General features: G+C 43.7%; 1 protein-coding gene across 1 annotated transcript in view; it reads right to left on the bottom strand.

Annotated features, from left to right (window-relative positions):
- The window catches only part of usp54a (ubiquitin specific peptidase 54a), a gene marked incomplete at its 5' end in the record, with an annotated part of 44,850 nt that extends 35,581 nt beyond the window's left edge, over positions 1 to 9,269 (bottom strand). Inside the window, 3 exons of the mRNA XM_080016661.1 lie at positions 812 to 946; positions 2,997 to 3,089; positions 9,123 to 9,269. Of these exons, the coding sequence (XP_079872787.1) occupies positions 812 to 946; positions 2,997 to 3,089; positions 9,123 to 9,269 (375 nt within the window). The remainder of the gene's footprint in view (positions 1 to 811; positions 947 to 2,996; positions 3,090 to 9,122) is intronic.
- Between the last annotated feature and the right edge of the window lie 4,232 nt (positions 9,270 to 13,501).

Below are 13,501 nucleotides of genomic sequence, written 5' to 3'. Positions count from 1 at the left end.
CCCGGATGCTGCGCTCATTAAATGAGCGTCGCCTGGCTCTGCCGGCCATACAGCCACGGCAATCCAGGCTATTCTCATTTGTAGTTCCACGTTGGTGGAACGAGCTGCCAAAAATGACCAGAGCGGGGACCTCCCTCTCTGTCTTTAAGAAGCACTTGAAGACCCAGCTCTTCAGTGAGTACCTCCTGTCCTAACCTACAATTACTTAGCACCACCTTGCAGTATTTATTGTTACACCAATGTTGTTGTTACACTAATCTCTGTCGCAATGTAGCTGAATGTTATTCTCCCTTGTAAGTCGCTTTGGATAAAAGCGTCTGCTAAATGACTAAATGTAAATGAAAATGTTAAAAGTTCTGCGTCACACTGAAATGAGATCATGATTTACATTTTTATTCTATTATATGTATACTGTATATATATTTTCCATTTTTTCGGACCGTTTAGCTGTTTTTAATGCTGATCGTCTGTCGTGAAACGCACCAAACCTCAGCAGAACAAATTCCTAGTAAGTGTAGCAGAGGGTGCAGAGGGTAGTAGTAAACGTAGTAGACGTCTCAGACTCTGATCCCTAACAATCCTTCTCTACTTCCTGTGCACTGGGACACGTATGATCAAGGTGACAACTGGGCAGAACAGCAGAATTGCAGAACGTCATGTCAGTAAGGAAGGTGACGCAGCAGACAAAGTGAGAAGACCTGCACCGCGTACACACAATATAAACCTAGAAAATAAAAATACTTAGTGAGAGAATTTACAAGAAATATGAAATAAAGCAGCATCGTGGCTCCTGATCTGAGCCTGCTCTTACAAAGCACTCGGCAGCGTCGTCCATGATCCCCATCTGGAACCGCTGCTCGTCCTGGAAGGTTTTGGCCAGAGCGCTGCGTAGAGCGTCGGACGGAAGAACCTTCTCACTGCTGTACTGGAACTGGGAGAAGATACTCTGAGGGAGGGGGAAGGGAGAGATGGAGGGGGAGAGAGAGGGAGAGAGGATGGAGAGGGAGATGGAGGGAGAGGGCAAGAGGGAGGGAGAGGGAGCGAGCGAGAGGGGGGGAGGTATTTAGTTCAATGAAGGATAGAAGTCCGACCTCATCTGATTCAGAAAAAGAAACAAGAGACATGAGAGCTGGGTGGAGGAGGGTAACAGCAGCTCTATGCAGGTGGAACTGGGTGGAGGAGGGTAACAGCAGGTCTATGCAGGTGGAGGAGGGTAACAGCAGCTCTATGCAGGTGGAACTGGGTGGAGGAGGGTAACAGCAGGTCTATGCAGGTGGAGGAGGGTAACAGCAGCTCTATGCAGGTGGAACTGGGTGGAGGAGGGTTACAGCAGGTCTATGCAGGTGGAGGAGGGTAACAGTAGGTCTATGCAGGTGGAAATGGGCGGAAGAGGGTTAAAAGCAGGTCTATGCAGGTGGAGGAGGGTAACAGTAGGTCTATGCAGGTGGAAATGGGCGGAGGAGGGTTAAAAGCAGGTCTATGCAGGTGGAGGAGGGTAACAGTAGGTCTATGCAGGTGGAAATGGGCGGAGGAGGGTTACAGCAGGTCTATGCAGGTGGAGGAGGGTAACAGTAGGTCAATGCAGGTGGAAATGGGTGGAGGAGGGTTACAGCAGGTCTATGCAGCTGGAGGAGGGTAACAGTAGGTCTATGCAGGTGGAACTGGGTGGGGGAGGGTAACAGCAGGTCTATGCAGCTGGAGGAGGGTAACAGTAGGTCTATGCAGGTGGAACTGGGTGTAGGAGTCATCATTTTCCTGTAAGGGTGGTGTATGTTCCTTGGTCACAGCAGAGCAGAGGGGCTGCTAGGACACTACTTGCCAAAAATAACACCTGCATCGCTACAGCAACCAGACACTTCCCACCTCCACCCTGGACTCATCATCTGGTGACTTCACCTTACTGAACAGCCTGAGTGAAAACACTGATCTGAGCAGCGATCAGAACAAAAACTATTCGTTAATAATTCATAATAATAATAATAATAATCCACTGTTGTTATACTCTGACACAATGGTTGTTTTTATCTTTCAGATCCATCCATTTGTTTCGGCCTGAAAGATCTGCATCACAAATTGTTCTCTCTTAGTCAAGTCAAGTCACACTTTATTTAGAAAGCGCATTTCCTACCAGGGCGACACAATGCACTTTTCAGAGAAATACAATCAAAGAAAATATATAAAATGTCTGTGCAACCATAAGAGGAGTCAATGCAGAATGAACTGACCTCACAGCAAACAGAGCACACACACAGATCTCACAACATTGAGAAACTCTTAGAAACACACTCTTAGGGCTCTCACCACCGGGAAACTTATGACCATTAATCCCCATACAAATAATAATTATAATAATAATAATAATAATAATAATCATAATAATATACCATAATGATAATGATGATAAGGTTCAGGAGGCAGAGCGGGTCGTCTAGTAATCGGAAGATTATCGGTTCGATCCCCTGCTCCTCCTGGTAGCGTGCTGATGTGTCCTTGAGCAAGACACTTCACCCCCTAACTGCTCCCTGGGAGCCTCTACATGGCAGCCTCTGCTCCAGTCTACGTCACATACTAGGATGGTGCATTTTGTAGCCTCAGTACTTACACTCTGTGCAATGACAATTAGTGGAATGTAATGATAAGAATAATAATACACGTCGACCTATTGCAGAAGAGCTCTCTCCTGAATGGACCTTTCCTCACCCCGACCGATGGAAACGCAGCTAATTGAAATGTTGTATATTGGCAGATTTCTCACACCAGGTTCAAATAAATTCCCCTGACATCTGTTTCAGGGTGGAGGAGGAACGCGGCTGGTGCACTGATCACTCAGAGTAATTTCTGTTTCTGGGATCCCACAACTTTTATATTCTGCAACATTCTGAAATTTATGATAATAATTCAGTCCAAGTTTTTTTTCTCAAAACAAAAAAATATTTTAAAACAAAGATATGAAGCTTTCTATAACAAACACACACACACACACACACACACATTACCTTGAGAGCGCAGAAGATGCACGACTCCTCCATGCATTTATGCGTCGTCAGCTGACGGAAACTACGTCGGAAAATATCCAGATGCCACAGCACCTGAGAGAGAGACTTTTTTAAACTTTAGTTGCTGTGATTCCAATGGTACAAGCAGCAAAAATAAGAATTAAGAATGAAAAAACAAATAAATTGGAGATGGTAGACTCAATGAGACTCAGAGATGGTAATCTTTGTGCATCTAACAAAGCTAATTAAACTCATTAGAGTTTAACTTAATTTTAAGAGAGATCAGGAGGGAGGCGGTTCACCCAACCAGAACAATGAGCATTTCAGAAGAAAAGAAAAAACCCTTTAAGTCATAATTATTAGTCAAAGCAGGCTAGCTGTAAAAAAAAAAAAAAAACAACCACACAACAAATTAAAGGAGCATACTGGTGTCAAAATGATTCTGAGCCCGTTTACTCCTCAGAAATTCAATTTACAATATAACAATGTTCAAGTTCAAGATCAAGATGTTATTTGTCACATACAGTACATACAGTCATACATACAGTACATTCAAGATTCAAGATTTTTATTTGTCATGTACATATACATACTTTCATACATATATGCAGTGAAATGTAATCATACAGTCATACATACAGTACATGCAGTCATACATACAGTCATACATACAGTACATACAGTGAAATGTCATGGCACCTGGTGATTACGCACAATAAGCTCTATAAGCTCTAAAAACGGCGCCACAATCACGATTCTGGGTTCTATAATTATAGAAGTAGTATAAAAATAATAAAATAGAAATGTGGACTATTTAAACAAAATATATATATTCCATGCAAAAATAGATCAAATCAAGTCAAAAATCAAGTGAGTACAACCAAAGGAAAATAAATATAATCTGTATCCACAAAGAAGTGTATTTATATACTGTACATCTGAACAGAGGTGTGCAACAAATAGAAGAGAGCAGCAGCAGTAGTGTGTGAGTAGGTGTGTAGTATGTGTATACCCATTATAATGACAGTTCAAGTTCAAGAGATTATTTGTCACATACATATACATACGGTCATACATATATGCAGTGAAATGTCATGACACCCGGTGATGACACACAATAAGCTCTATAAGCAGTGTCAATGTGTGTGTGAGTGTCTTGGGGGGATGTGGCAGACAAAGGGGAGTGGTCAAGCGCCGGCTGCAGATGACAGAGCGGTTCCCTTTCCCGCGGCCACCAAGCTGCCTCTAATCGGCAAAGTAGAGAGATATGATATGGAGTTTGTGACTGAGCACTTTCTTCCTTGGTACAAAAAGAAGAACCGGGCCTTTTGTAAAACAAACATCTTCCTGCAGGACAACGCACCATCTCATGCTGCACAGAATACCTCTGTGTCACTGGCTGCTATGGGCATAAAAGGAGAGAAACTCATGGTGTGGCCCCCATCCCCCCCTGACCTCCACCCTATTGAGAACCTTTGGAGCATCCTCCAGCAAAAGATCTATGAGGGTGGTGGCAGTTGGCATCAAACCAGCAGCTCTGGGAGGCTGTTCTGACGTCCTGCAAAGAAATTCAAGCAGAAACTCTGCAAAAACTCACAAGTTCAATGGAGGCAAGAACAGTGAAGGTGATATGACAGAAGGCTCCTATGTCAACATGGAACTTGGTCTGTTAAGATGTTTTTGATTGAAATAGCTTTTGATGTCAGTAAATATGATTCCTAATGCTGCACATTCAACAAATGACCATTTTCAGTTCTTTACAACCTATAGGATGTTTTGAAACTCTGTTGTGCATAATCATTTGGAACAGTGCATTTTGAGTTTATTTTTGAAAAACATACTGTAATCATTGGAAGGTTTGTTCAATAACATTCAAATTATACCCTAACGGTTGATGACGTGGAAATTATACTGACTGTCATTTGCATCGACTATTTAAGAAAATCAGAGAAAAATATCATTTGCATAATAATTTGGAACGAGGTGTATTCCTGTGGTAGGACTTTAACGCTAGTGAGTTTCTGGCGAGAAAGGAACTAAAAATAGACCTCAAATCTAAAAAAAATGCAGTCTCCTTGGAGCTCCGCAAATGTCGACCGACCGCCATTTTGGATCAAATAAACCCCCATTTCAAAATCGCCCTGATCGTATCTGACATTTTAAGATCTTTAATATTGTCTCTGTTTGCGGTGGGAACCACCAGGGATCTCATGATACCTGGGTCCCGATACCATACTATCGCAATCCTTTATGTTCTGTCATCACCAATTATTGCAATACGATACTGCGGTATAAAAATATATATCGATTCCATCCGACTGCAGTAAAAAGTTGAAAGGCATTTCCTTCGTTTTGCTCCGTTTCCATCCACACGGAGCTTGAAACGCCGACGCCGTTCTGCATCATGACCCTACGGACGACCCCCGGTTTGTTTACGTCTGGTCAGTACTGTTCGGTTTAATGACATGTTCACAAGTAAATAAATTAGTTTGCCATGCCGCCATTTAAAGTTGAAAAGTCTCATCAATTTGAGGAATTGCACTCATACAGTGTGTCACATCACAGCATGAATATTAAGATCGTTGACAGCAATGGCTGAATCTACCTGCATATTAAAGAAACGGAAGCGTTGTTTTTGGCGTTGAAAATGCTAGAGTGGACCGAAAACGTTTTACACTTAAACAGTGTTTTTTAACGTATATGCATGAGTGAGGACATGGCCCTAAATGTCAATAAAAATAAATGAATCTTCTCATCGATACAATAAACTGGGGAAAGAATGTTATTTTGGTTATGTTGAAGGAATTTGGGATCCAAGCCTCTAAAAGGCCCTGGAAACACTGCACTGGTGGTAAACGAATAAGTTCAGTAGCTTTAACAACAGTGGTGGAAACCCAATACACACTATACACAACAATACATCATCACACAATAAATACACAGATATTTTTAAGAGTAGTCTTCAAAAACAACAATTAATATGATTTTGGTATAATACAACAGATGCTATATTAAAGTAATACAATAGGATAATACAGGCTAGCAGACAACAAACTCTGCTGTGTTCATCTTCCATGGATGAAATATCACCGCTGGTATTTGGAAAGTAATAAAGAATTGGAAAAAAAGAACTGCAACTCTCCAGCACCTCAACAATTGATTTTCCTACAATGAATTGCTTGACACACATACACACACACACACACACACCGTGATGGAGATAAAGAATCCCTCGCTTTTTCAACAAATTGAGTCTAACCCTTTCTGACAGGCTGTGTGTGTGTTTGTGTGTGTGTGTGTGTGTGTGTGTGTGTGTGTGTGTGTGTCACAGTGCGGTCGCAGCAAGACCCCACTGTTGAGTCATGTAGCTCCAGCCTTCAGCAGCTAGACCAGTAGGGCTCAACTTGTGGTTGGTGGGCCCATGTGTGCTCCCTCAGAGCATCTATAGGGTCAGTAGGTGGTTTAGGACACGGTTTCCTAAACTGGAGTGCGCGGCCCCTCAGGTGTCCATAAAGGAATTACAGGGGCTCCGCAGGAAAATATCATATCTTTATAATAATATTGTAATAAATAAGATCTATCCTATCCGTTGCTACACGTGTCCATAATATTGTATATATATATTATTCATCCATTTGTTTATAAATCTGATCATCTATTTGATCAGATAATTTATTTAAAAAAAATAATAATATTTATATTCACAAACTATAAATACACCCATACCCACTCAGGGTGCGGTTTGACTAAATGCTATATTTACCTGCAAAATGATACGGCCGTCCTCCAAAGGGGCCTCACCAGTGAAAAGCTCTTAAAGTTCAACGTTATTTCCGGAAAATGACAGATCAACCTGCAATTTCTGGAAGATTATCGGAGTTTGGAGAGCTGTATTTTGTTATAATGTGGATTACTACTTGGACATCAGTTATTATTATGGTTTATTGCTGCAAACACAGAGAGTCAGAGCTGAGAATATTCAGCGGTTTGGGAGTGGATGATGGGGGAGGAGGGCGGAGGGCTTGGAACCCAACCACGGGTTGGTTTTTCTGTTTAGTGCTCAGTGGAGGTGTGTTGAAGCCAGCAGCAGCAGCAGAGTCAGCAGAGCTTCATTCTGTACAACACCGTCACTACAGCCATAGGAGACGGGGACGGACTGTCCAGAAAAGCAACCAAATATATTTTTAAAAAATGTCTTTGTACAAAGCAGGAAATCGGTCAAAATGATGATATAATAAAATGATCGCAAGTTTGATTCAGCAATAGTATGTATTATCTCTGCATTTTGAGCTAATTTTGATGGATGTAAGGTATATGTGTGTTATTACTATAATACATATTTATTTATACATAATAGTGGTATAAAGACAACATAAACAATTAAACTGTACGATGACGATTGCATGACAGCTAATCGCCAACTAAAGTGTCCTGATCATGACAGCCCCAGTGGAAGGATGAGGTTCTGTCCTGCATCAGCTTTCAGGAGACCTGCAACTTTCCAAAATGGCGGTTGTTGCCAAGTATTAGGAACTCTTCCGATATAGTTCCTGGTCCTTGCCGCCATTTGCAAATACTGGGAAACGGCTCATCTGACATTCACTGCTCCCTGTGGAACTTGCTTCCCCTCGTTACTTTTGGTTCATAAAAAAAATTGGAAAGCGAGAAACCCAAATACAACGAGTGATGAGAGCAGCACCTTGTCCAAATGACACATGGAGCCAGTCCTGGCTCCTCCTGACCTCCACAGGAACTAAACCAGCAGCTCTCTGAGGGAGCGCTACGGTTCCTGTTTTGGTCGGCCCCGGGCCTAAGCGCGTCCTCTTTTGGTTCCTGAACCTCGGTGGAGAAGTGGCTTTTCATAGCTCCGCCCACATTGCAGATGAAGGCGCAACATTTCAGACTCTGTGGATCAGCTGGTGATGGTCTGTCCTGACCCCCGGCCTGAACCACCCAAGACAGCGATTTGAAATGACGATTTGGAATGAAGTGTCAAACAGATCATTCCAATGGAACAATTGAATTGTCTTTGGCTGTAAACAAATAATATTTATGCAGAGTAACAATACTCTCATGAAGGAATATTGGAACATATGTGAGTAAACAGTTAATTTGCATCAATCCACTGGATGAAAACGTTCCATTTCTAACATTGGCTCTAGGTTCAGCATTGGATGGAGACACATGATTGAAGAATGTAGAGATTTGACAAATTCCATTTTTGGTTACAATTTTCTGCTAATCCAACTAAGTCACGTACGATGGGACTTTCCTAGCAGTGGCATGAAATCCTGAATCTTAACAATTTTACAAAATGATACAACTAGTCAAGTAATAGTGATGGATCAGGCGGTCACGCAATAACTGTGACAGCTCTACAGCTGTTACTCCCACAGCTCAGCTCTGGTCCCACAACCTGAAGCTCCACGTCCCACAACCTGAAGCTCCACGTCCCACAACCTGAAGCTCCACGTCCCACAACCTGAAGCTCCACGTCCCACAACCTGAAGCTCCACGTCCCACAACCTGAAGCTCCACGTCCCACAACCTGAAGCTCCACGTCCCACAACCTGAAGCTCCACGTCCCACTCAGAGCCTCAGCAGCAGATTAACAACTCATCCAGACTTCAAAGGTTTCAGCGGCTTGGGAGTGAGACGTCAAGTTGGTGAAAAGATATTCCACTAATGGAGCCACTGTGTGAACATGTGACGGCACTGTCTCACTCGGTTACATGCTAGGACGAACACACGCACGCGCGCACACACACGCACAATGTTGTGTAATTACACAGTCGGTGGAATGGCCTAACATGTCATTATAAAACACATCTGCGCTACGATGACGTCGATCACAGATTTTAACCAGTTCATTTCACAAAGAACCTGCAGGTTTAATCACTTGCTCAAGGGCACTACAACAGTTTGGGTTACTGGATTGTTTTCAGTGTGAAGTCGAGGCCTCTTGTGTGCGTTTACACAGACAGTTCATTTATTTGTGGAAGAGTGTTCGTTTATGTGTGTATTTACAGTTTATGTCTACGTCTTTGTGCATATATATCGTTTATTTGTAATTGTGTGCTCATATTTGTGTGTGCGGGTGTGAGTATGTCTGTGTGTGTCTCCCACCTGCAGTGCGCTGTTCAGGAAGCAGCTGTTCTGTCCCGGTTCGTTGCTGAGGCCTTTGCTCAGGGCGATGGAGGTCATGGTGCGCGGGCCGAGCACGCCCTGCAGCGTCCCGCCGCCCGACGCAAAGTAGTTCCTCTTCCACGACATCTCTCTCTCTCTCTCTCTCTCTCTCTCTCTCTCTCTCTCTCTCTCTCTCTCTCTCTCTCTCTCTCTCTCTCTCTCTCTCTCTCTCTCTCTCTCTCTCTCTCTCTCTCTCTCTCTCTCTCTCTCTCTCTCTCTCTCTCTCTCTCTCTCTCTCTCTCTCTAGTCCGTCCTCCCTCCTTGAACGGCGAACATCACACCCATCTTCTCTGAGGTTTCGGACTTAGTTGGAAGTGTGCAGAAGTTTCCAGATCCTGTCATTGAATTCCAAACACTGCGGAATCCAAATCAGACGAGCAGTGTCGCTCAACAGTGCGTGACACGATCTTCCGAGATGACAGTGGCCGAACCCCCAGCATCCGACTGGGAGCGGCCAACCAGAGAGTTCAGAGTTCACGGCATCAGCGTCTGTTGCTGAATGGAGCCGTTGGTCCACGCAGACCTGCAGGAGAACAATGGAGAGGGTTTAAGAGGTGCACACACACACACACACACACACACGCAGCCACACACACACACACACGCAGCCACACACACACACACACACACGCAGCCACACACACACACACACACACACACACACACACACACACACACAGACACACACACACACACACAGACACACACACACACACACACACACACGCAGCCACACACACACGCACACACACACACACACACACACACACACACAGCCACACACACACACACACACGCAGCCACACACACACACACACACACAGACACACACGCAGCCACACACACACACACACACACACACACACACACACACACACACACACACACACACACACACACACACACACACACACACACACACACACACACACACACACACACACCTTAGTAGCAATATGATTCTCATTCATTCTCTTTATGTATAACATCACGGTTCCGTGATACTTCAGGCTGGTTCTGCAAAGAGCAAACTGAATTTCAAAAACTCCCTCTAAGGGCGAGGCGTCTGGAGAGCTTGTACCTGATAAACAACCGTCTCAACACTTAATGCACAAAATATCAACAAAACCAATGATGTGTAATGATGTGTTTGTACAAAAGCAATGACCTTTGAAAGAACAAAACAGCATGTAACCAAGCAGTGGAAGAGCAGATAATGATGAACATGCTGCTCACACTTGTCAGCTTGTTCTAGGGCCTGTGCTCCCGTCTTTATGTGCGGTTTCCAAGAGCACGCCTGAAACTCCTGTTCCATTGCACCTGTGAGTTTGTGTTTATTTAAATTTGGAATATTTCAATATTTAACGCAAATGACATCAAATGTCTGTTATCAGAGCCATTAATGAGTAATAATCAGTGTTGGTGTGTGTTGTGTGTCCAGGTTTCCTCTCAGGAAGAAAGGAAGGAGTGAGAGAGACGGCGGTCGGAGGGGGATTAGCCTGCTCAGACGCAGCCTGTCTGTCTACATGGGATTAGTCTGAACAAGGGCTTCTATCTGTCTGTCTACCTGTCTGCCAGCACTCTGCAAAGGTGTGTGTGTGTGTGTGTGTGTGTGTCCAGCATTAAGTGTACATTTGTCTGTAATGAGTAACATAACGCATTACGGTTCCTAAATTCAGTAATCACATTCATCAAACAATTGTGTCGTTCCTCGTTACTACTAGTTCGTTATCTAACTAATGAAGGAAGGAATCTGTCTCTCTGTATGTTTTGTAGCATTCGGTGAAGGAAGACAAACTTTGATTTAACAGTTCTCTATTGCCATGTTCAGGCTATGTGACTCTGGCCTGGTTTTCCACTCGCCGATGGTTTTTTGGAGATCGGAGCAAAGCCCCAGATCAGAGTAAAATCGTAGCGCCCTCCCCTGAGCGACGGACGTGTGGTGTTAACTGCTCCGAGCGCTCGCAGATGCCGGCGAGATATCAAGCAGGTTTAATATGTGGTCGTGTCGGGGTCGACTCGGAAGTGATGCAACGAGTTGCAGCCAATGACAGCACACGCTGCGGGGGGGGGGGGGGGTCGAGAAGGAGCGCCAGGGAGACAGAGTTCTAAGAGCAGGAGCCAGAAACAAACAACATACCTATTTTACTTTTCTTCTCTAGGTTTTTAATGTATTCCTTATTTAAATTCTGCTTTCATCCGTTTAGGTTTTTTTTACAGGGATCAAGACTATGATAAAAAATGAATAATCCTGTCCTGCGCATGGTATCACCTCATTTGCGGTGACAGACGGGTTGGGGATTCCTCCTGGTGAAAGATGTTGTAATGTGTGGTCCCAGTCACCGATCAGTCATGTCGTGTGAAACCAAACTGAGAAACGACGACTCGAGGTGGAGGTACACTTCAAAAGAAGCCAAAGTTTTGACCAAAATGACGTGTTGAGAACAAGGCAGGAACAAATTGCCGTGGTGATCTGGGTTCTTGCTTTGTTCTCTGCGTGAACTGAGGCCAACTTTCTCGTTCTCTTTCTCTCGCCCTGAGAGCTCCTCTTGTCGTGATTGGTCCAAATGCCGCTGCGTCGTGGCAGGGGAGGGACTTCAACCTCCCTTTCCAGGTCGTTCAACCTCCTCCTTTAGAAAGCCCAAGCGCACAACATGCGATATAATATATCTAACATAATATAATATGCGCATATGTTAATATACCGGGTCAACAACCATTGTTTTTTTCCGGAGCTGAAACATACGTATACAAACGAATTTCCTAAAACAAAAACGGGAAAACGAGGCTGAATGTGAGTCAGTGTGTGTGTGTGTTTTTGTTCTCCTCCATGGGATGCTGTGTTTTTATTTTAGGTATATTGTTTCTGTTCCTTTCTACTTGTACGATACAAACATTTTAAACCAAGGGACATTCCACCTTGGATCAGGACAGTGGATTGCGTAATGGAGCGAGATCTCTGGTCCACTGTTGGCCCCACTGTTCCCCTGTCCGGAAATGTTAATTCTAATTTATTTTAGATGTATATATTTTGAGGAGCATGGCACCCAGATGGAAGTTGAGGTAAATAAAAGTGCGGTCGCTATTTGAGGAAAACGGGTACTTTCAGTAAATTACATTGAGTTTGATTTCACTATTTTTTTCACTATTATTTAAAGAAAAGCTGCTGCCAACTCCTCTCACTGTCGAGTCTGTGCTTTCACCACAGAGTTCTCATTGAGTTCTTATTATGTTCTCATTGAGTTCTTATTATGTTCTCATTGAGTTCTTATTATGTTCTCATTGAGTTCTCATTGAGTGCTCATTGGGTTCTCATTGAGTTCTCATTGAGTTTCCAGCTGACTGCGTTCTGAGCCATGTTTTCCGGTATTTCTAACGTCTTTTGTTATTGCCTCTTTTAAAGTGCACCTCCTGCTTTACTCAGCATGAAAATTAATGCTGTGGTCATCAAAACAAACAACAATGTCCATCAGGGTTTCACTACTTCATTCCCAAAACACAACACAAACATAAATGACAAACAATTAAACAACACTGAACATTTATGCATAACATTTGCATACGACATTTAAAACTTGTACTTGACAATAAAACTTAACATCGACAACAACTCTCAAAGTCTGAACACAATGCATGCTGGGAAACACTGGGAAGGCTCAACGCTAACTGTGTGGCAATTACACAGCAATGCATCTCAGGTGATGTTGCTGAGTAACAGGAAACAGTAACGTCCACCCTGACACGTAGGTCTTCTGGGGCAGGGGAAACCAGGAGAACATGGGGAGAACATGCAACCTCTACACAGAGAGGCCCCTGTTGGGTTCGAACCCCAACCTTCTTGCTGTGAGGCGACAGTGCTGATCACTGAGCACCTCGCCCATAATACCATTGTTTCGAATGTTTAGAGAGACGTCAAATTAAACAAAAATACCAATAGTTGCACCTTTAATGGAGACAAGTTCAGTTGTGGCGTTTACGAGCCCTAGGGGAGCTGGAAGGAGATCAAATATCTTTAAATGTCTTGGTCACAACTCATGGTCCCTCAGCGCCGACAGGATATTCGTTCTTAGGGCCCTCAACCATCATCATTGGCAGGGAAAGTCTAAAAAATGAAGGCTGAAGTCAAGCGATGGGCAGCGAACAGAGCGGGGGATTTTCTGACACCGATGGACCATCAATTTGAATGAGCATCATCAATGACAAGTGCACACACACACACACACACAGACAGAGACAGAGAGAGAGAAAACTGAGATTCACATACAAAGAGCATAGTCACACCTAACTCATCACGCAGACAACCTCACCAGTTTACCATC

This window comes from Zeus faber, assembly GCF_960531495.2.
Source record: "Zeus faber genome assembly, chromosome: 16".
NCBI classification, from domain to species: Eukaryota; Metazoa; Chordata; class Actinopteri; order Zeiformes; family Zeidae; genus Zeus; species Zeus faber.
The sequence above is the reverse complement of the archived record's forward strand: the minus strand, read 5'-3'. Positions and strand labels throughout refer to the sequence as shown.